Source organism: Chaetodon auriga, chromosome 5 (assembly GCF_051107435.1).
Source record: "Chaetodon auriga isolate fChaAug3 chromosome 5, fChaAug3.hap1, whole genome shotgun sequence".
NCBI lineage: Eukaryota > Metazoa > Chordata > Actinopteri > Chaetodontiformes > Chaetodontidae > Chaetodon > Chaetodon auriga.
Genome location: NC_135078.1, coordinates 13,085,458 through 13,107,739, shown reverse-complemented (window position 1 = coordinate 13,107,739; position 22,282 = coordinate 13,085,458). Strand labels below are relative to the sequence as shown.

Genomic DNA, 22,282 nt, shown 5'->3' with positions numbered 1-22,282 from the left:
TTTCTGCCATTCAATCGATGAGACGCTGCAGTCACAGCTGATCTGATTCCTCTGTACCTCCACAGCTGCTGCTGCTGTTGCTGCTCTGGCTCTGCTGCTGGTCAATGTGCGCTTGAGCCACTCGTGTTACGGAGAGGGACAGATTTTATTCTGCCTGGACATACCACCAGGTGAGGACTGGAAAGTTTGACTGAGAGAAGTGTTGTTGTACTCAAAAAGAAATAAAAATACTGAGTAGAGGTAGCCAAGTCTAAAAAGTAAGAGAAAAGTTGAAATAAGAATAAACAAAATAGAATCCATACAAGAGCGTTTGGAGACAAAATCACAGCTGAAGTGACAGTGGTGTGATTAACTGCAGCAGAGCCAGAGTAAGATATATGATTGAGTAACGAAACCAAGTGTTTGTCTGTCATGATACAGAGAAGTAAAACAGAATATGAAGCGAGTTGATGTCACAAACATGACAGTAAAATACACCGTGTTGATGTTGTATTGACTGATCAGTGGAACATTTTTGTGTCCTCTGATGCTTAAAATGGAGCGAGAAGACCGTTCAAACAAACTCTTTAATGGCAGAAAAGCTCTCTCCCATTGACCTCCATGGACTGAAAGGTAACCTGTCTGAACATGTTCATCACACATGAAGGAGGTCAGAAAAACTTCAGTCTGGCAATGGTACATTGCACAACATTACCACTAGATGGCAGCACAAGCAGGACTTTGAAATTGCTGAATCAACACAAGATACAGGTTTAACATACTTGCTCTGGACGCATCTGTTTCCAGTTTAAAGCTGCTCCTGTGTTGCAGGTCAGTACTTCTGTTACACTCTCAGACGCACTAACACCTCCATGTGCTTCTGACACTCTGCTCTCAGCCTTCGTGCCTGGTTTTTCATCTCTGTTCATGATTTTGAGGGGCGTCGGGGAGATCAACTCCACCGTGTTTCGCAGCAACAACCTCACCTCAGTGACCAGGCTCAGGATCGAGAATGCAGGAGTCACTGGAGTCGCTGAGGGGGCGTTCAGCTCTTTCCAGAACCTCACAAACCTCAGTCTGAACGAGAACTTGCTGACAGAGATGAACCCAAACTGGTTGGGTCAGCCTGATGCGCTGAGCGAGCTCAGCCTGACAGGAAACCAGATGGAAGCTGTGGAGGAGTTCATGCTCAGCGGCCTCGTCGGCCTCACGAGGCTCATCCTGAGTAAGAACAGGATCAGAACAGTTGATCCAAACAGTTTCAGCTCCCAGACCGTCCTGGTTGAGTTGGACCTGTCTGAGAACAGGCTGACTCGGGTGTCGCCTCAGGTCTTCAGGTCTCTCAGGTCCACCAGATTCAGACTCGATGGGAACCCCTGGGACTGTTCCTGCGGCGCTGAAGACTTTGTTGACTCCCTGAAAGGTTTGTGAAATATGAGACAAGTCGTGTGTTTGAGGAACTTTCGGAAAGCTTAAAGCTGCTTCTCTCCTCAGAGCTGCAGAGCAGGTCTCTGCTGGACCGACAGGTGGAGGTGACCTGTGAGAGTCCTCCGTCTCTGAGGGGTCGACCTGTGTGGAACGTGTCAGTGTGCGCGACGTCACTTCCACCATCAGCGACACAAACCGTCCAACCCAAACCCTCTGATCTCCTCACGACAGTCCCACCATCCGCCGGTACGTCTGCTCCTTCTGCTCCCAGTTTCTGTTCTGATATTTGAGATTCTTCACCATTAAAATCAGGATATTTGCTTATATTTGTTCCCCAAAAGTTGTGGCAACACCTTCATCACGGCCGACATCAAGAACAGAAACCTCAGTCCGACCCAAACCCACTGACGCTCCTTTAATTAGCTCCTCGCACGCAGGTGCGCGCTGTTCTTCTTCATGTCATTTTCTTTCACATCGGAGTCGCATTAAATTTGCGCTCAGGGTTTTTGTTGTTGTCTCTAGCAAGCGCTCCAGCACGGTCAACATCAGAGACGGACAGCTCAGTTCAGCCCAGACCCACTGATGTCCTCACAGTGACCACCGCACCTGCTGTAAAGACATTCGGTACATTCGGTTCTTCCCATCTCAGTTTGCTTCATGTTTCAGTTTGTCTACCGATAGAATGAGACTACCACGAGGGAGAATCAGGGACAGACTTGTGTTGATATCTGCCGTCTGGCTGAGAGTCGACGCTGCTTCACAGTTCATTATATGTTGATATTAAACCTCTGATAATAAGGACAGACCGATAGACTAATCTCACCTGAACTCACCTCGGAGAGAGGGACAGATCTGATGTGATGTTTTGACTCTTTTTCCAATAGTTTGTCATCATGTTTCAACTTTTTTCATGAAATCTCAATTTACATTTCCTGTAATGTAAAATATTGACATCTCATCACATAAATGCATTTTAATATTCTCATCCATACTATAACGATTGAGGCCAAATTTAGTATTTATGTGGAATTCTCTCATTCAAGACAGATTTGTGAGTATCACACTTTCCCCATAAATGATGATATAATTGTCATAAAGCCAGTCATTGCTGAAACCCACGGTACCGGTCCGTGGGCCATTTGGTACCGGGCCGCTCAGAGAGACTCAACAAAAAATATTTTATTGATCATCAGAGTCTGAAAGAAGTTTTCTTCTCAGGTGCATCCGCCTGTGCCTCTGTGCACATGTCAAACACACACACACAGGAATAATAAAAACAATTAGAGGAGGTCAGTGCAGAGCAGCTAAAACTAGACTAATGTGCTCTCTGCTCTTAGCTCTGGTTCATAGTCGAGCTGCAGAGTTTTGAATAAGCTTACGGCTATCAGAGGTTTTTCTTCTGGAGGTCAGTACCCGGGGCGACCCGGGATCCGACCCAACACACACTAATGATAATTATTAAAATGATAATAACAACAACCCGGGCGGAATCCAGACCCGGGATCTGACCCGGGACACACGCACACTAATAATAATGATAACAACCCGTGCCAGGATCCGACCTGGGATCTGACCCGGGACACACACACACACACACACACACACACACACACACACACTATAATAATAATAATAATAATAATAATAACATCAACAACCCGGGCCTGATCAGTACCCAGGATCCGACCCGGGACACACACACTAATGATAATAATAATGATAATAACAGCTGGGTCGAGTCAGTTAAAGGCATGAATCACTTTTTTTAGCATCCAACCCGGGATCCGACCCAGTACCTACCCGGGTCCGACCCGGGTCCGACGTGTCCGATTCGGAAAATTTCCGGGACCGACCCGGGAAAGTTCCGGAAATTTTCCGGGAGGGTCCCGGTAAAGTCCCGGAACTTACCCGGGACCGACCCGGAAAATTTCCGGGACATTGCCGGAACCGACCCGGAACTTACCCGGGACCGACCCGGAAAATTTCCGGGACATTGCCGGGACCGACCCGGAACTTTGCCGGAACCGACCCGGGACTTTACCGGGACTTACCCGGAATCCGACCTGAGATACGACCCGGAACTTACCCGGGTCCGACCCGGGACCAGACCCGGGACATGCACTCACTAATAATAATAATAATTATAACCCGGGCCGGGATCCGATCCGGGACGCACGCGCGCGCACACACACACACACACACACACACACACACACACACTAATAATATTATTAATAACAATAATAACAACCCGGGCCGGGATCTAACCCGGGACACACACACTAATGATGATAATAATAATAATAATAATAATAATAATAATAGCCAGCCGTGCCGGGATCAGTCCCGGGATCTAACCCGGGACACACACACACACACACACTAATAATAATAATAATAATAATAATAATAATAATAATAATAATAAAGCCACCCGGGCCGGGATCAGTCCCGGGATCTGACCCAGGACACACACACACACACACACACATACACACACACACACACACAATAATGATAACAGTTACAGGAAGTCAGTGCAGTAAATAGTCCGTTAGAGCAGCGCTCCCCAACCACCGGGGCCCTTTGGTACCGGTCCGCACAGAGAGACTGAACAAAAAATGTTTTATTGATCTTCTGAGTCTGAAAAAAGTTTGACAATCAGGTGCATCCGCGTGTGCCGCCTGTACACGTCCAACCGCTCGCCTCGATCACCTGATACGGTAGTAAAAAAGTAATCCCACAATCTATCAAAAATGAGTAAAAAAAAAACAAACGTCTTTGGAGAAAAGGGGAAATGGCCAAATGATGAGACGGAAGAAGAAGAGCCTACAAGAGAAAGAAAGCTGCATTTAAGAGACAATATCAGCAGTCCTACTTAAAATACGGGTTTATCGCTTCAGGTGATTCTTACGCACCAAGTCCGCTCTGCGTAATGTGTGGCTACAGGCTCGCGAATCAGGCAATGAAGCCTCCTCGTTGAAGAGAAACAAGCGCAGGGCTCCCACTAATTATAACAATTACACTGAGGGTAATAGTGAGTTGTATTTTTAATAATTTGTTTTTATCCGTTTCTGTGTCCGCTGGCAAATTGGGGACCGCTGCTCTTTCACGTAGACACCCAGCCTGAGTCATCCTTACGTGTTGATGGTATTTCTGCTGCAGATGGCGCCACAGCAACATAATTAATTCAAAAATAACCCAGCGGCGTGTGTGACCATCAAAACTTCATCATCAAAATTCATCGTTGTACAAAGCTGGAACTCTTACTCAGAATTCAGGCAGCCAATCAGATTGTCTCTAACTCTGTATGTTAATGCTGATCAGGTGCACTTTTCAAATTTTAAAAAGTTAATCATCTTTGGTTTGCACATCATATAGAGTAACTAAGTACATTTACTCAAATTGTATTTACTTACTATATTGAAGTACACTTTTGAGGTACTTGTACTTTAATTGAGGATTTCCATTTTCTGCTTATACTGCTTTGGTATGCTGCTACAGTTCAGAGGCCACTCCACAATATTTTTTTGATAACTTTAGTTACTCGCTACTTTTCAGATTTAGTTTAACGAGGAAAAACATAATCAACAAATAAATTCTGACGTAACATTATAGAATAAAGTAAAACTTTATTGATCTCATAAGGAAAGTTTACACGTTAACCAGCAGATAAACTGTATAAGGTAGCTAAACCACCTTTACTGGCTTTACATGAAAGGGATGACATCACATTAATGCCTCAATAATTATAATCCAGTAATATAATCAACATCATTCTGAAACATGTCTCATAATGATGCTGATTCTTCTGTACTTAAGTAAAATCTGAAATGCATGAATTTTACTTGTAACAGAGTATTTCTACACTGTGATCTTGCTACTTCTGCTTGAGATCAGAGTACTTCTTCCACCTCTGCTTGTTTCCTATAGAAACTTATATGACATCACCTCCATCAGTGACAGAGACCTTAGTCCATCTTAAACCCTCTGACCTGCCCACATATACTCTATCCACACCCACTGGAATGACTGGTATGCCTGCGTCTTCTCATCTTTGGATATTTGAACCTCTTAATCTGTGCCTCATATGTGTCTTGTTCCCTCTAGAAAGCTGTGCGACATCACGACCATCGACAGGCACAAGTGCTGTCTGCACACTCGTGCTTGTGATTGGTACGTTTATCTTCTCTTTTGCTGGTTTCTGTTTGCTTGTACTGAGAAAATATTATCAGATGCATGAAAATAACCTCCTCTCTAACAACTCGCCCCTGTGCAGTGGTCCTGTCTTTTCTCCTGTTGGTGGTGTTTCTCCTGGTGGTGCTGCATAGGAGGAAATGCAGCACCAAAGCTGTGATGCCTGGATGTCCAAAAGAAAACAGAAATGAGCTGAAAGAAGAAGACGGCAGCAGATCCAGTCGTGCTGCGTCTCCAGGACACTCTGAGACAAGAGGAAACAATCACCAGGACTCAGAGATGGGATGGAGGGGATCGTTTACTGGAGTCAGAGCAAAGTCAGCCAATGCTGTTCTCTTTACGTCTCCTTTTGGTGCACCTGTGAAAGATCGAGTGACTTTACAAACTGAGACAGAGGCTCAATTGAAAGACACAGAAAAACAAGTGGATGGACAGCAAAGACTGAGGAGTGAGACTGAAGTAGAAAATCTAACAAAAACCACTGAAGTGAATGCTAAACAAGCTGCTGAGGGCAGAAATCTGGATACAGAGCCCCAGTGTGTGTCTGTAAACACTGACACTGTACCTTATCTGAGCATCGGCATGAACCAGAGTAAACCTGATGATTTCAACAAACAGTCCTCTGATGATCCACATCAAAGATCACAGACCGCAAAAGTTATGGGGAGGATCTCCACCTGGCCTCCGACTGCAAGTCAGTGGCAGGCAAGATGTAATATGATGGAGGAGGACGAGGAGGAGGAGGAGCAGCAATCTGGTAACTTCACTGTGAAGAAAGTGTTAAAGAAAGCGGAGCGTCCTTCTGGTGGAGATGAAATTGAGAAAAATCAAATGGAAGATCCCCTAAAAACAGCTCAGATGAACGTGGGACAGTCTCAGTCCTCAAACCCAAAGGACAAGACCACCGTGATCAGTGAGGCCCATGCCCACACGGACATGAAGCAAGAGAAGATGATCCAGGACCATGCCGTGGTGAGACAGACAACCAGTAAAAAACAGGAAAGACTTGATCAAACTCCAGACCTGAAACCTGCAAGAAGTCCTGCAGAAAAGAATAAGAGCAGCGACAAGACAGAACCAAAGCGAGCTGTGATGAGCAGAGAGCAGGCAGGAAACAGAAGCTCTGGCTCAAAGGCTCCCTCTGATGGCGCCTCACCAGATGACGAAACGCTGCTGTCCGGCAATGAGTACGCCTTCATGGACCTGCTGCACGAGGTCGTGCAGAACAACGGCCGCTGGACCAGAGAGAGATGGAAGCAGACACACGTCAACAAGCAGCGGCGTTAGGATGGAGGTGTAAAATCATTAAAAGTCTGACTGTAAAATTTGAAAATTAAAACCACGAGAAGTCATTTTTACTCTTAAATTTGTGTTTGAATTAAATAAATAAGATACAGCTCATTTATTAGTAAGTATTAGAGGTGCTGGTAGGTGGATTTTGGTACTTTTGGACAGAGCTAGGCTAGCTGTTTCCCCCTGTTTGTAGTCTTTATGCTAAGCTAAGCTAATTGTCCTTCATATTTAGCATACACATTTAAGAGTGGTAGCAATTTCTCATCTAACTCTCAGCAAGAAAGCCAGTTTAAAGTGTATTTACCAAAATTTCACTTCAAGCAAGCAAGTTATCTCTTTGACCTCCTGCTGCAGGTAAAATTGAATCTTTGTTAAACTGTAATTGTATACAAATATTGCTAAAGTCAATATTAGCAATCTAATGAAAGGATGATGAAATGGTTAAATTACACATTTATGTACACATGATTGTCGTCATATTCATCGAGTCAAGGTGTGAAGGTGTGAGAAGAAATAAAAAGGTCTTTTCATTCATCTTATCTGGCTGCATGCAGCATTTATTTATTCATATTTTATATGTGGAGAAGTACACTCGCTTCTCATAAGAAATAGTACAAAATGGATCAACCCCTTTTTGACAATGACTTAAAAACATAAAAGTGGAGGTAAACAGAATACAGAGGCTTGTTGATAACACCTAGACAACATGCATGTTCCATTCATATAAATACACAGTATCAAATAATGGCTCCAACTTGCAAGCAGTTGATTTGATTATGGGTTTCTCTAGCATCGGGACATCACACTAAATGTCCTGCTAAATGTACAAAATTATCGTTCTTGGCAAGCTTGTATATCAAAACATGCTTTTTAGTGTTTACATGCCCTTGTGTTACTGTAAGTATGGACAGTAGGAGATCGGAAGTGAACGTGTTTGATTTCATAGAAGTGAAGACCTCGGACGATGTCACGTGAATGGATCTGAACACCGATCGTATCCTCCTCCATCGTGGTCGCTCACGCCTCCACTCCTCAGCTCTCCTGCCCTGTAAACTGACACCTCTGAGGGGCCGCTCAGCAAAAGGTCAACAGTACGTCTCAGTGGGACTCTTCGCAAAATACAGACAGCGTCACACATAAAAAAGCTTGATGCTGATTGGTCAAAAACAAACAAAGATCAAAGAGACAAAACAATCCCTCAGAGGTCACTTCATCGTCATCACTAATCACTTCATATTTCTCTCACGGCAAGAATGGCACTCGATCAAACTACGCTTTCCAGACGTCGGCAAGGACATGCACGACATGTTACTGCACGTTTGACTGTCTTTGCTTCACGAGAATGGTTGAATACTGTCCACCGCGTTGCACAGATTCAGATTAAAGGGTCATGCTCTTATGCTCTAGACGTCCCCGCAGAGCTTTAGTGCAAAAGTAGTTCAAGTCCTCTTTCACTTTTCTCACACAGAGGAGACGGAAACAGAAGAACAGAGTGGCAAACGATGAATGGAGGAAGTTGCTATTTACAGTGAACACACTGCTGAGGAATGATAAACCAAGAGTAAATACTGCACACTGACACCGCCTTATATACACAAGGTGTGGCCTGTACAAGAGAGGAGCGCTTCATTTTCACCTCGGGTACGTCCAAAAGAGATTCAGGAACAGACTTGACTGTCGCAGGCTGTGCAAAGTTGACAAGATGAAATTAAAAAAAAAAAAAAAAGGAAAAAAAAAAGAAACAGAGTTGCATTTTGAAGCAAATAAAACTGATAATGACAAATCAGCCAATATTTGTTTTTTAATATGTCTGATTAGGACACCTTTAAGTAATAGTTCAACACTTTGGAAAATGCATTTATTTGCCTTCTTACTGAGAATTAGATGAGATTGATTCCACTCTCGTGTCTGTCAATAACAAAGCCGCAGCCTGGAGAGACTGTTAGCTTAGCTTAGCATAAACTGAGGAAGCAGGGGGGAAGCAGCTAGCCTGGTTTGCCTCAAAACTCACTAAGTAACACTTTAAAGTTTGTTTAATCCACTTTAGAGGCGCTGCTAGCCATTTTCCCCCTGCTTCTATTAGCTTAGCCCTTATGCTAAGCTATGCTAATCGCCTGCTGACTCTAGCTTCACATTCATTTGGTGTCAAGCGTCTCATCCAATGCTCTGCAAGTGAGTGTGAGTGAGTGCATTTGCCAAACTTTCAAACTATTCCTTTAAATCTAAGCGTTGTGACAAAGACGACCACCACCACGACTACGAACGACACAAAACAAGATTATGTTTAAGTTTAGCTTAAATAAAAAATAAGACTGATACGTAAAAATGCAGCTTATACCAACTGAGAACCAGAAATACAGTAAACTATACTGAATTATAATAAATATCACTTTAAATATGCACATTAAATTAACTTTTAATTAGAATAGCCACCATGACTATTTCATCTTTTATATTAATTTAGCCTTCATTTATGGATTCTTTCTTCAGCATCTGTGAACAGATATGTCGTTATGTATTGACTGGCATGTCTTCGACGAGGTAAAAAATTAGCTGATAAAATCCAAAAATAAAACTAATAAACACTGATATCTCAAAACAGAGAGAGAATGGCACATAATGCACAAATCGTTTGGAAGAAATTTACAAAGCAAGAGAGTAAACACAAGAATGGCACATGCACTAGATTTAGGACATGATTTGGGACCCCTTAAATAATGAAATAAATCAACAATATTCTCTCTTTAACATAATGAAAATCACAACAAAGAGAGAAATGCAGATTACTCTAACACGGCCGATAAAAGTGCCACTACGGTGTGTATATTCACAGATGACAGTCTGTCGTAAAAAAGTTTGTGCTCATAAAGAAAATGGAAATCCGTCTGATTAGAAAGAGACGAAAACCAAACAGACATCTGTAATAAATTAAGAAAAGTGCACATGTACTGTAATTTCATGGCAAATGCTTGAATTGCTAGAAATTCAAAGCATTTCCTCGTAGAAAAACACGACCGTTAAGATGTGGAGGAGGGTGGAGTTGCCCCGAAGATTCGGTTGGGTTTAGGTAGCGACAGGCGTGGAGGAAGTCGGCCTGAGTCATGGCAGGAGGGCAACTTCACCCTGAGTGAAATGAGGAGTTGATATCCTGTACAGTATGTGCAGAGAGACCCCCCTTTGGCTGTCCGAAGACCTCTCACGACATCCTTCAAATCTCTCAGTCCTTCGGCTGGAGGGAGGGGGCCGCTTCCGGTGCCTGGCTGGAGGGTTCAGCTTGTTTTTGCGAGGGTGGCGCGTGTTAGTACTGCGGGTGCACGAGGGGGAGTCGGGGTCGATGACGAGGCACTCTTCATGCATCCTCCTGTAGCAGCTCAGTGGGGAAACAGCAGCTCTCTCTCTCTCTCAGGGTTGTGTGTTGATTATTTCTGGTCTGAGAGACTCATAATGCACATTCACTGGGGACTGCCGCTCTCGGCACGAGACCAGCCTTCATCTGTGTGAGACAAACGAGCCCCGTCGGCCCAGGCGGGGCTTAGAGGTTAAGGGTCAGGGTGTCGAGGACCGAGGGGGGTTTCAGAGGTGAGTCTCGTCCCTCGTCTCTGTGCCAAACTCCTGCTGGTTCCTGGTGGCGCGGGCCTGCCCCACCTGCGAGTCCTCTGGCATATGTGCCAGCGGGTCGGACCGGATAATGTACCTGTAAAGACAAAGCCAGCGTTATCTGCCATCATGGAGCACTAAGAGGGTGACGCTTTACTCTAAATGTTTGAATGTGGATCAGTTTAATGGCAGCAGTGTTAATGCTGCTGCTGCTGCTGCTGCTACCAAACTGGACATAACACAGCGGGGCGTCTCCTTCGCTCTGGTTCTTACACGATGTCGTTGAGCTCCAGCATGGTGTCCGGAGGAGGATTGATGAGGACGTAGGACAGCGTGTTCTGGTGGTCGTTCATCTCGTCTGGAAAAAGAGACAGAAGAGACGTTCAGAGCGCCGCCGCAGCCCTCCCTCATCCTCCTCCATTTTACAGTACGTCAGCCAGGTAATGAGCCCTCTAACCACTGAAAATATGAGCCTCCCTTGTTTTGAACCTTTCAGTGAGGACAAAGGCAAAGTCACCCACGTACAGCATCAGAGCGAGTGCAGGGAGAGCTGTGGGGACGCTCTTCTCCCACCAGTAGACGAATAACACAGATTTTAAAGGAATTTACAAGCAGTATTTTGACTGGAGCCTGATTGAAGCCAATACTGGTATCAATATTTAAAATTTAGTATCTGCTGATCTATTGTTACCACTTAGATTTTATTAATTTTTTTCCCCCAATTTCAATTAGTACCTATTACCCATATGCTGAGCAGGGCTTTTTACAGCTAGTGCTCTCTGGTGGACAAACTGTGTAATGACAACCTCGAACTACCAAACCATCAAATCACCGCAGAAGTAGTTTAATAAATTAATTTGATATTTTAACTAGAGATTGTGGGATCAGTTCATTTATTCATATATATGTTTTTTGTTCAACTAAATCTAAAAAGAAGTCTAGTTGATTTAAAGATTGTTTTTTATTTGTTGTAAAAATCTTTTACTTAATACAAAATAAATCACTTAATTTACTCTTGGCAGGACTTTTTTTTAGCCATAATTAGTTGCCTGTAAATTGTAAATTGTAATAAACAACAAACAACAGCTGTAACAGGACTCTTTCATTGCTTCCACAGTGTAGTTAAGACGACCATGGGAGCAGTTTTGCGCTGTGGAGCTCTTATATTTCATGACAAATCAATAAGAAGTTTAACATTACATCTCCAGCTGAGTCATATCTGTGTGTGTGGATGTGTGCGTTTTATATGTGTGTGTCTGTATGTGTGCATGTGTGTGTGTGTGTGTGTGTGTGTGAGTGCTCTCTGGCGGTGGCTCCTACTTGCGTGGTGGACAGAGGAAGGGGAAAGGAGGGCACATGTGTCTCCTCCATGACAACCCACCTGCTTGTGGCCCTTTATAAAGCCAGGCGGGGTGCAAGAGAGAGAAGGGCTAACCGTTACTGACAGGGCACTTTGTGGAACAAGGGGAGGCCCATGCTGCCCGCTGACTCAAACAGCACCCCCATGCGCAGCTTCAGAACGGAGCCAGCATGCAGACAGCGTCCGCGGCTACGCCACAAATCGATCTCCATCGCATTCCTTTTTTATTTTTTCTCCTTTGCATTCCACACTGGACCAGCAGGCTTGGTAAGGCGGCAGGCTGCCATGCCAACGGACGACACTCAGCCCCCCACAACCCACCAAGAGTGGCATGTGACACACCCCACAGACACACGGGACATGCTCCAGCATCCGTCACACTGGACCAAACGCAGAGCGACTCAAACCAAACTGAGAGCGAAGCAGAACACATTGGGAGTGTGAGAGTGGAAGAGGTCACCATGCTGCTGCCGCTGCTGCTGCTGCTGCTGGACCACCACTTACTCTACAATACTGGAGAAAGAAAGACCCCTCAAAGTGGAGAGAGAGAAAAGATGCAGGATTTATATGAATCAATTTGCGGTCCCCTCTCATCCACCCTACTATAGGCTACTCAGTGTATTAAATATGGATTATACCATGGCCACAGATGAGTGTTTGACTCATTTCTGATTCATAGGCAGTGGGAACAAAAGAAACCTCGCACACACATAAACAGTTCATTGAGTTCAGTGCTGTGTGTTTACTGTTGTGGTTCTGTAGTCCAGCACGATCCAGCAGTCCCTTTTTTTATACTGTTCAATTTAAACACAGTGCCAAGGGCGGAGGTTTGCGAATGGACTTGGGAGGACAAAACTGTCCCTGCCAATATTTGAGCAAACTCGTTCGCATTATCTTTGGAGTGAAGTCATATTAGATCATTCCGACGTGCCCTCCCAGAGGCTACGTGACTATTGCTTAGCTGCTGTTTCAGAGCGCAGACAGAGAGAGATAGAGAGAGAGCTGCAAGCCACAGAGCCTCCGCCCGCTGATTTGGACAGAGCATTAATTTAAAACATATCTAGCTCTCTGCTCGTGCTACGTCCTGATGAGAGAGCTTTGATTAATGAATGTATGCTTTGATTTGAAACAGCAGCCTCAGGGCTCGGGTCCATATAGCGTTTTTCTCTCTTACTGCATACGCGCCCTATCCCATCGCTTCTCTGCCACAGAGAAACACTACATGGACACGCCGTCATGTTACCATACTGAAGCCAAAAAAAAACTCAAACAAGCAACAAATAAAGACGGTCCCGACTTCAGTCAGTGGCGTATAAAAATAAGAACAATACCTACACCATCGACCGAATGCTAAAGCAAAACTTTGTCTCTTCATCGACGTCTATCCTTGTCAGGCTGATTCTAAATGTGTTGAATATATAATGTTAGAGATGAATACTATATTCAATATATTGGCAGCTACTCAACACTAGTTGAGCCACTTGAAGCGGCAAAAGCTGCAGGTTTCAGTCATTTATCAACTATTTGCTACCCATTCACACTCTGTGCTCGCTCGCTATGCTAACGTCTTTTCACCGTTCTGCAGTCAGCCCATAGTGGCTGCTGTTTTTTAGTACAGATCAGCCTCAGTAACCCGGTTTGCATGTTTATTCTCCTCCCAATCACTGCAGCAAAGTGGGATTTTAAACCGCTCGTGGTCAGCAAAACAAGAGTTTCAGCTAATTTGGGTTGTGCTTTAACTTCAAGCTGAAAGTCAGCACTTTGACACTGTGTTTCACTTCATATCCAACGTGCTGGAGTACAGAGCCAGTGTTTTCCTGCCCCTCTCTAGTCCCTGACAGGTTACTCACCACTCCAAATCAGCGCACACGCTACAGTAAACTTCAGGCAACCATAACAACAGTACACTCGAAATGTCTAACGAGTAAAACAGACCAAATCATGCATTAAACTACGAATGAATTACAATTTAAACACCGCCTCTGTTTTTGCCTGTGGCTAAGTGGCCATGGTATAAGTGTGAAAATACACTTTGAGGGTTCCTGGTATATGAAAATGACACACAACGCGGAGCTGAAGGACACATTTCCCCCGCTGAGGTCTGCATTTTCTACACCAGAGCCCCTCTGATACACACTGTTCTTTACATTTTTACTCTACGTCTAACCTTCCATCCACAGACATAATGCGTTCCGCTCCGCTCTTAAAGCCATACTCTGATGCCCTGCAGTACTCTAGCCGTTTGGGACGTCACCTCACGGGAACACAATGCAGAAAAGACCAGACAGAGACAGACAGAGAGAGAGAGAGAGATGAGAGAGAGAGAGAGAGGTAGGAGAGCGAGGTAGTGAAAGATTGGCTGCTGATCTACTGCTAAGTCTGGCAGGACGCGCGCACACACGCACGCACACACACACTTACACGCACACACACTCATGCAGCAAAGTTGTAGTACTGTGATCAACCAGCTAACCTGACGGCCTGGTCCCCTCTGTATACGGGTGCTCTGAAATGTCCTGCAACTCTAAGCAACGCATTCACTGTTAATGGCCTGATCAGGTCATTTAGAATTAACTGAAGATTTTAGATGAACCAAAAAAAGATCAAAGGGTGGGCAAAAAAAAAAAAAAACACACATCGTCTAAAAATGGATATATCTGGCTCTGTGGGTAAATTCAGTGCACTTATCTTCAATGGATGCTGGTGAAAGGACAGACTCCTTTCTCCACAAGATGGACCACTCACATGTTGTAAATGAGTTATAAACAGCACACAAATTACCTTGCAAATATCCTAGATTTACTCGATTCATGACATCGCTCGCAGTGAGATTAGAAACATCCTCTACAAGCCAAAGGAGGGAAGACAGAAGAGTCAGAGAGAGAAAGCAGGAGAGGAACAGAGGAGGGGGGAAAACAAGAAAAAAGAAAAAAATCAGGCAGGCAGCGAATGCATTTGCAGTTTCAAAAAGAACTTTGAAAAAAGGTGAGAGCGATGCAAAGAAGCCATGCATTAGTGTGTGCACAGAATCACTCCCAAATGATTCGTCTGTCACATGTTATGATCCTGTTGCAGTAATCCTCACTGACATTCATGGTTCATAAGAAGATCTTGAGCTTTTGGGGTTCTTCCTGAAACGTATTCAATCGACACGTTACATAATATTTAGCAGGCACAACACATCTGGAGCATGATTCTGCTTTTGTTTTGAAGCGTGAAGCTGGGAGGAGAGAAAGGGCTGAAGAACAAAAAGGACAGAGGTGAGCAGGTAAAGAATGCAGGCAATTGCAGTCTGTGGTCAAATGCAATTGAGACGAAGGTTTGGTGCTCCTGCATCCTCATGCGTGACGTGTTCACATCCACATGGTTGGTATGATCATGGCTATGCAGGGGTGTGTATGTGTGTGTGTGTGTCTGTGTGTGTTATGGCACATGGAGAAAGAGTTTGATGAGTGTGAAACTGATGAGAGAAAATGAGGTTTTCTGAAGGTCGGTGATGATGTGGTGTGATGTTAATGATCGGTGCCATCAAGACCCACAGCGTCAGGTCTTAACAGGTGATGAGATGAGAAAAGATGACTGGAACACAGATTTAAGTGCTTCAAACACAGCTTTGGTCACAGCTGAAATAATCTGAACGGCTGAGAGTGGGTAGAGCAAAAGGATCACCTGAACCTTTCATGCTGTCTTCTGGTAAAAAGTAGCATCCTTGCGTCTATGATTTCATGTCATGATGGTATGTTATGAGAAGTCTGGGATTTTTTGCTTAACTGAGTAATTGATTATTGCAATGGTTGCTCTACTATGACGGCTCCTGCTGCTAAAAGACAAGGATCTGGCCTGAACGACTGATGTAGATTAACTAATCGTCAACCTAGAAGTTCAAACGAGACATACAAACCTTCAGCCTGCTGACCTTCCATGACTGTAAGCATTCATGTAAAAAGGGATGTCACCAGTTTTATTCTAGTTTTTCTTACGTTCTCTTGCTGTAAATCTGAGATTCTTGGGCTCTACCCACTGTTTAAAGGACCAGTGTGTGAGATTTGAATGAGCTCTTTATATCTACAGAGGGAGCAGGTCCTCATCCATGGACTCCACCATGTTTCTACAGTATCCCAGAGAGGACAAACACTGCCTCTAGAGAGTGGCTTTGATGTTCATAGCAAGTTTCACGGCCAGTGTAGGTGCTCCTACACACTTTGAAAGGAAGGGGTGAGTATTCTGCAACTTTACCACTAGATGCCACTAAATCCCACACACTGATCCTTTAACTCAACCAGTTATTTCTGCCTCCAGAGCTGCTGTGGACTTAAAAAAAGTGTTTATAGAACTGAGACTCCAATCTGCAACAAACATTATAATGTGTATTATTATTCATTTTCAGGTACATTATGACTAATTATGATTAAATCATTATTAATTAAATAAAAATGTATAAAAATTAAATAATTGTTCATAATCAGCTACACTGTGTTTAGTCTGGTTACACAATAAGTAATATATAAATTACTGCACTGATTTACACATTTACGTTTCCATACGTCACCATCTACGCGACAAAGCAAACACATGGACAGTCTGTCACTTCTCTAACTATCATCAGCTGCTCCACTCACCGTATCCCACGGTGGGCAGGCCCAGGTGCTTCATGCGATTCTTCACCAGCTCAGACAGCTCCTGTCGCTCAGAGCGCCGGTACAGGTTGAGTCTCTGCTGCGAGATACGCTCCGCTCTGCTGGACGGTTTGGTGCTCTTCCTGCTCAGCCGCCGTGCCCACTGCATGCTCTTCTTCCTCAGCAGCGGGTGCTCCGACTGGTCGCTCGTGGTGGAGTTTCTGTGGGCCGTCTTCTCCTTCCAGGACTCTCCACGCTCGCGGTGCTCCATGCCCTGCTCCACGTTGATGGACACCTGAGACTGGAAGAGCAGGGCGCTGGTGTTAACGCTGTTATTTTTGTTCCATTCGTGTACAGAAATGTCTTTCCATGTGACAATAAAGGCAAACGTCCATCTTTAATGCTATTTTCAGAAGCCTGCATTACCAAGCCGTGATGGGTATGACCTTTACACATTGATAAATGGCAGAAAAATGCCAACACGGTATTTTTCATCTTTAAGCAAAAGGCGGCAGCTGACTGAAGCTTCCAAATGAAAAAAATAAGCACGTGTGGATCTTACCTGTGCGTAACTGTCCTTGCACTGAAACAAGAGAAGGACGAACAGACATCCAAACAAAAGAGATGCAATGAAAGATGGGGGCATCCAAAGCGAAACAAAATCATCTACAGCCTCAAAAGTCAGCACGTGAAATAGTAAATATGGTGGATTTACTATTGTATCGTTCACTGTTAAAATGCAGGGAAATTAACACTATGAGCCAAATATTAGCCTGAATTTTAGTTCAATAATCAAACTGGCTACTAAAATGGAGGATGCAGGAAAAATTGCCATGTTCAGGTAAGAAAATGTTAATTTCCTTCTTCTGCTTAGCATGAAACACATAGAAGAGAGAAATGCAGAAAGGAGCAAAGAATGACTGAAGGAAAATAAGGCGTTGAGCATTAAAATGCAGCTAGTTAGGAAGATTAAAAACGAGAGGAAGGAGAATGGAGCAAGACATTTTCAGAGGAGAGAAACGAGAGCAGAAAAAGAAAGCAAAGCGAGGAAGGACGTCAGGAAAATCTGAAGAAGAAGGGAGCTGAGAAATGAGAGAGAATGAAAAAAACAAAGAGCAAAGCTCGAGCCGAACCAGAAGTCAATGCTGGGACCAAACCCAAAACGAGGCCTCAGATCTGAAGTATCTGATCAAACTGAACTTGCCTCTGAGGTGGAGAACATGTGCGACTCGGTGCGGTAGATGCCTATGGGGATCTCAGCGCTGGAGGAACAAAGCTTCTGGAAGAGTCGGCCGTAAGTCCTGATCCACAGATCCTCTTCTGTTATCTTCATCTGATAATGATGATTAAGCAGACGCCGTCAGGCAATCGTTTGCCGAAACTTACAAATCACTTATTTTGCAATATGAACACTTACAGCACACAGGTACCCAGAGCCAGGCGTGGTGTCCAGTCCAAGAAGAAGTCTCGCAATGGCGATCATATAGTCCTTAACAAACGACTGTCGAAACACAGAATGAGAAATGATGGTGATAAACAGCTTATAAACGGCCAGTAAAATATAAACACTGAGATGTAAAAGTTCTTCTACAGCAATTAGAGTTCATTCATGGCCATGGGCCTTCTAAAGTACTGGGCAAATCAATCCTATTTCATTATTAAAGAGACAATCAGATGATCTGCATTGTTCATTACAGGCTCGGAGTTACTTCCTTCCTCCAACAAAAAGCTAAGACTGAAATCATCATTTGAAATGTGAGCATGACATATACCCCTATGTTCAAAGGTAAAGGTCGGTCTTTGTGAGCCCACCTGGTAGAGCAGTGTATCCAACATGCTGATACTGAACACCCTGCCTGCAGCAAATGGCAGCCGGAACATGAAGGCCAAGTTGGAGCCCTTATCGCGCTCTATCTGAAGAGAGAAGAACACACAAACATTTGAGGAACAGTGCGAACTGATTTTCACATCTTACTTCCTCCTCTATGTTTGCTGAACTACTGCTCTTTTGCGTCCATCGCAAAGAAGACGTGCCTGAAATTGAAAAGGCCGGTTCGGCTTTCACCTCTGGAAACTTTCAAGTTAGTCGAGAGGCGAGTTTTGAAAGCGCCGTGAAGGTGAACGCTGTGACTGTGGGCAGCAGAGGACACGTGAATGAAGAGTCAGAAGGGAAAAAGTAACTATGATCAGGAATTCAGATACTACTAAAAGTCGTGAACTCTTTATCAGATCCTCTGCACGATGACGGCCTCTGCCTCAATGCCTGCTGACTCCCACTCACTCACCACTGTCACACTGCAAATACACTTACCTGCACTGCTCATGCTCTCACATACCAATATATATATTAGCACTGTCCATACTGTATACATCTTCCCTATAGAGTATTCATAGTTACACTGCTGTCTGTGCTCTGCATATCCCATCTACATATCCTACCTATTCATATCAATGTATGTTTACACCTTTGCCTGCTGTAACTGCTGCACACGCTGTATGTATCTTAGTGTATTCATTTCACTCTGTTCATACTTATCTTAGTATATGCATATATAACTCACTGTTTTATATTTATATATGTACAGAACTTTGCATTTTACTGCTTTTTGCTCTCCTGATTAGATGCTGAAGTGCACTTCATTGCCTCAGTACTTGTGCTCAATGACAATGACAAAGTGCCGTGACAAAAATGAATCTAATCTAATCTAATGTCTTTTTTTGTGCATATGCACTGTCTAAGCCTGGAAGACAAACTTAAAAATAACAAAAAAGCACCAAGATTGCACAAAATAATAAGTCCTGAGTCGTTTTTGTAAAGATGAAACAGCTCTATTTATATTACAGTAACAGATCGATTTCACCGTCCTCCTGCTGAAATACGCAGGGGGCAAAGTTCAGCACTAAACACACAAAACACAATAAGCAGCATTAAACAAGACTTTGCTTCTGCTTACTTTAATATTCAGGAGGGATTTTGTGAGATGTTTCACAAAATAGACAATGTCCCTTCAGTCCCCCCTCGCCTACCACAGGAGCTGACAAATGTTACCCTCATTTTAAACCTTCCCCTGCTACAGATGTCCTGCTTTGAAATCATGGATGGATCACAAGAGTTTCAGTCACCTTCAGACAGAAAACAGTTTAAGACTCTTTTGGTTCTCATCGGCTCACCTTCTCCAGTTTGGAGAGAGCGAGCGAGTAGCAGTCCTTGGCTCTGAACTGCATGAACCTCATGTTGGATGGGTGTGTGAGCTCGGTGATGATGCTGAGACTGGGGAACAACCTGAGCGAGACAAAGAGAGAGGGAGGGGGGGGTTAGAGGAGAGATGAAATGCTTTGTGCTGAGGGGAAGACCCAGCGTGGCAGTGACAAATGCTTTTAATTTTGGTTGTTAAATAAAAGAGCAGTTTCAGAGGTCAGGCAACTGTAGTTTGTCTTTGAGATGAACTCATTCATTATTCTGGCAATATCGGAACAATACGGATTTATTCTTCAGCTTCTCATTGAGAGCAGATGAAGACATTAATCAGGTGCACATTTGATCCAAAACCTGAAGGTCCAAGCTCAAACAAAAAGAACCATGATGGTAGGAGGCGTTTGCTGCATACTGACATGCTCTCTCTGGGTTACCTGAACATAGTCTGGACGTTGACGATGGTCTTGGCGTCTGCCATGTAGTCCTCCTCAGCGCTCATGGTGCTCTCCTTGTCCACAACCACCAAGTTGTCGGCGTAGATGATCCCACACTGGAGCAAGTTGTCCAAGCTGGTCCATTCACAAACCAACAGTGTTTATTACTTCATGACGTGTGAAGAAACATTGATAAATCTGTAATGTTCAATGCATTGCATCAATTATTCCAGTGTGCACAAACAAAACTGGATCAGCTACTTTTATTATAGTTTCCATTTATTCCTAGAACTAAGTTCACTAAGTAATCCCTCACTGATGTCTTAACTAGGCTCTCCTACGATTTAAAGACACAACCCAATTTCATAAACCACTAGTTTGAAACTAGCCAGCAGTTACTACGAACCGAGGAAGGACTGCAAACACAAATCTAATGATGGTGTGCACTGATTGCAGGAAATCACTGCCTCTCTGGTTCATAATGACGTTCATGCTGTATCATTTTTGAACATAACTGCAAAGCTTGAGGCTAGAAAGCACTTCTTTTTTTTATCCGCAGAGACAGACAACAATACATAATTTATTGTTGATATTAAAGATAAATTAAAAATCTTCTGCTTTCAAACTCCAGTGCAGACTTGCTGGGAATATTGTAGCTTCATGTCGGGGGAAACATCAGCACAAAAGTATGTCACTAAGAGTTTCACTGATGGTATTTTGTGGTGAATGTTTTCTTTAATCTGTCCCTGAGGTTGGCAGCACCCTTTCAAGATTATATTGCATTTCATTCCTGATACACATGTTGTTGTATTGAAGCTGTAAAATACAAAAAAAAAAACCAAACACTGAGAAGAACATAATCATTAAATCAACCGAGCAGGTTTTTAATCAGCGGAGCACATACTTATCGATGGTACCAGCCATGAAGTAAACCATTGGAAAGCAGCATATGGCCTCTAGGAAGTGGTTGTCTGGCCTGTGGGCAACAGGAAACATCAGAAATTAGCATCCCACGCTGATTATATGACAGCTTATGGCGCTGTTGCTTTGCTTTTTTCGATCAGGGCGGCGCAGACACAGTTTTGATGTTTCATTAGGCGACAAGAGGGAAATATCCTGTAGGTCTGATTCTTCAACGCAATGGGAGGATGTAACCGGTTGCTATGGAAACCCCTGGTGGTGTCACTTAGCCAGACCTTCCTTGGATGTCTGCCCGTGTAGCTTCTGTTTCAGCAACGGCAAACATTTGGCTGAAGTTAATGAAAGCCAGTGAGTTAGAGCAGAAAAGGTGCGGATCACTGCAACACACACACACCCACGCACACACACACACACACACACACCTGCTGTACATGCTCTAACACGTACATTTTGCTGTTGTTTATGAATAATGTAAAAAGCAATTTTTTCCTTATCTTGAAGCAAAGATAACCCACAGTTCAGCGGTCATGATCAATTCTTAAGCAGAGGCAATTTGGTTGTTTTACATTGCAATTATATGAAAAACTTTTTTAAATCTGAAGCCCACGAGTCGACAAACAAATGACAATAAACAAACACACAAACAGGCACGCATAGATCCATTTCTTCACAATTCCTATTCTGAATTTTCATTTGTAAGCTGGCTCTCTGAAAAAGCTGTCATATTAAAGCACGTGATGATTTTTATCAATGTCCAGCATTGACATCAATAGCAGCAAAGGAAGGCTAAAAAGCCTGTTTTCAGTATCCTTATTGTGTTATACTCTATGTACAGTGTGTAGGGAAAGCATGCAAGTACGGCAGGAAGTCTTACGGGTAGTCCAGCAGCAGCACTATGGGGTTGAGCTCCTTCCTGGGCCGATAGTAAGCACGCAGAGGGACGATGAAGTTGTAGAGACCGTTTCCCGCCGTCTCCGCAGACACTATAATCAGCTTATTCTTGAAGCCGTAAGCCTTGGCATCCTCAAAGCTGCTATGTGTGCAGCCCTGGATGGAAACAGGAAGTCAGGCAGTTTTCAGTTGTAGTGTGCTTTTAGGACACTCGTAACAGTTTCTGTGGTCTAGTTCTGTGCTGTTTCCTGCATGTGAACTCACCTTGTCAAGGCGAAGGCAGCAGAATGGAGCTTTCTGTGGCAGGAGGTGGCACAGGGTTGGAGAGCTGCCAATGTAGGGCGAGTTGGGAGGGTAGCCCTTCACAAAA

General features: G+C 43.9%; 2 protein-coding genes across 18 annotated transcripts in view; one reads left to right on the top strand and one right to left on the bottom strand.

Moving 5' to 3' along the window:
* Positions 1 to 5,755: 5,755 nt before the first annotated feature.
* On the top strand, positions 5,756 to 7,170 carry LOC143321219 (uncharacterized). Its single transcript, XM_076731426.1, has one exon. It carries the CDS (start codon positions 5,764 to 5,766, stop codon positions 6,889 to 6,891), a length of 1,128 nt encoding a protein of 375 aa, XP_076587541.1. The 5' UTR covers positions 5,756 to 5,763; the 3' UTR covers positions 6,892 to 7,170.
* Positions 7,171 to 7,421: 251 nt separating this feature from the next.
* The window catches only part of kcnt1b (potassium sodium-activated channel subfamily T member 1b), a 67,295-nt gene continuing 52,434 nt past the window's right edge, over positions 7,422 to 22,282 (bottom strand). For 9 of the 17 annotated variants that reach the window (XM_076731966.1, XM_076731967.1, XM_076731974.1 and 6 more), the window contains 14 exons: positions 22,177 to 22,282; positions 21,896 to 22,068; positions 21,005 to 21,076; positions 20,101 to 20,235; positions 19,642 to 19,753; positions 18,283 to 18,384; positions 17,888 to 17,971; positions 17,675 to 17,803; positions 17,033 to 17,053; positions 16,474 to 16,771; positions 14,636 to 14,698; positions 14,328 to 14,378; positions 10,768 to 10,852; positions 7,422 to 10,591 (listed from right to left, as the gene is read on the bottom strand). In XM_076731966.1, the coding sequence (XP_076588081.1) occupies positions 10,471 to 10,591; positions 10,768 to 10,852; positions 14,328 to 14,378; positions 14,636 to 14,698; positions 16,474 to 16,771; positions 17,033 to 17,053; positions 17,675 to 17,803; positions 17,888 to 17,971; positions 18,283 to 18,384; positions 19,642 to 19,753; positions 20,101 to 20,235; positions 21,005 to 21,076; positions 21,896 to 22,068; positions 22,177 to 22,282 (1,552 nt within the window). In that variant the 3' untranslated portion in view covers positions 7,422 to 10,470. Of the gene's footprint in view, positions 10,592 to 10,767; positions 10,853 to 11,875; positions 14,699 to 16,473; positions 16,772 to 17,032; positions 17,054 to 17,674; positions 17,804 to 17,887; positions 17,972 to 18,282; positions 18,385 to 19,641; positions 19,754 to 20,100; positions 20,236 to 21,004; positions 21,077 to 21,895; positions 22,069 to 22,176 lie in introns of all 17 variants that reach the window. The other 8 variants (XM_076731969.1, XM_076731984.1, XM_076731972.1 and 5 more) reach the window with 6 other exon arrangements.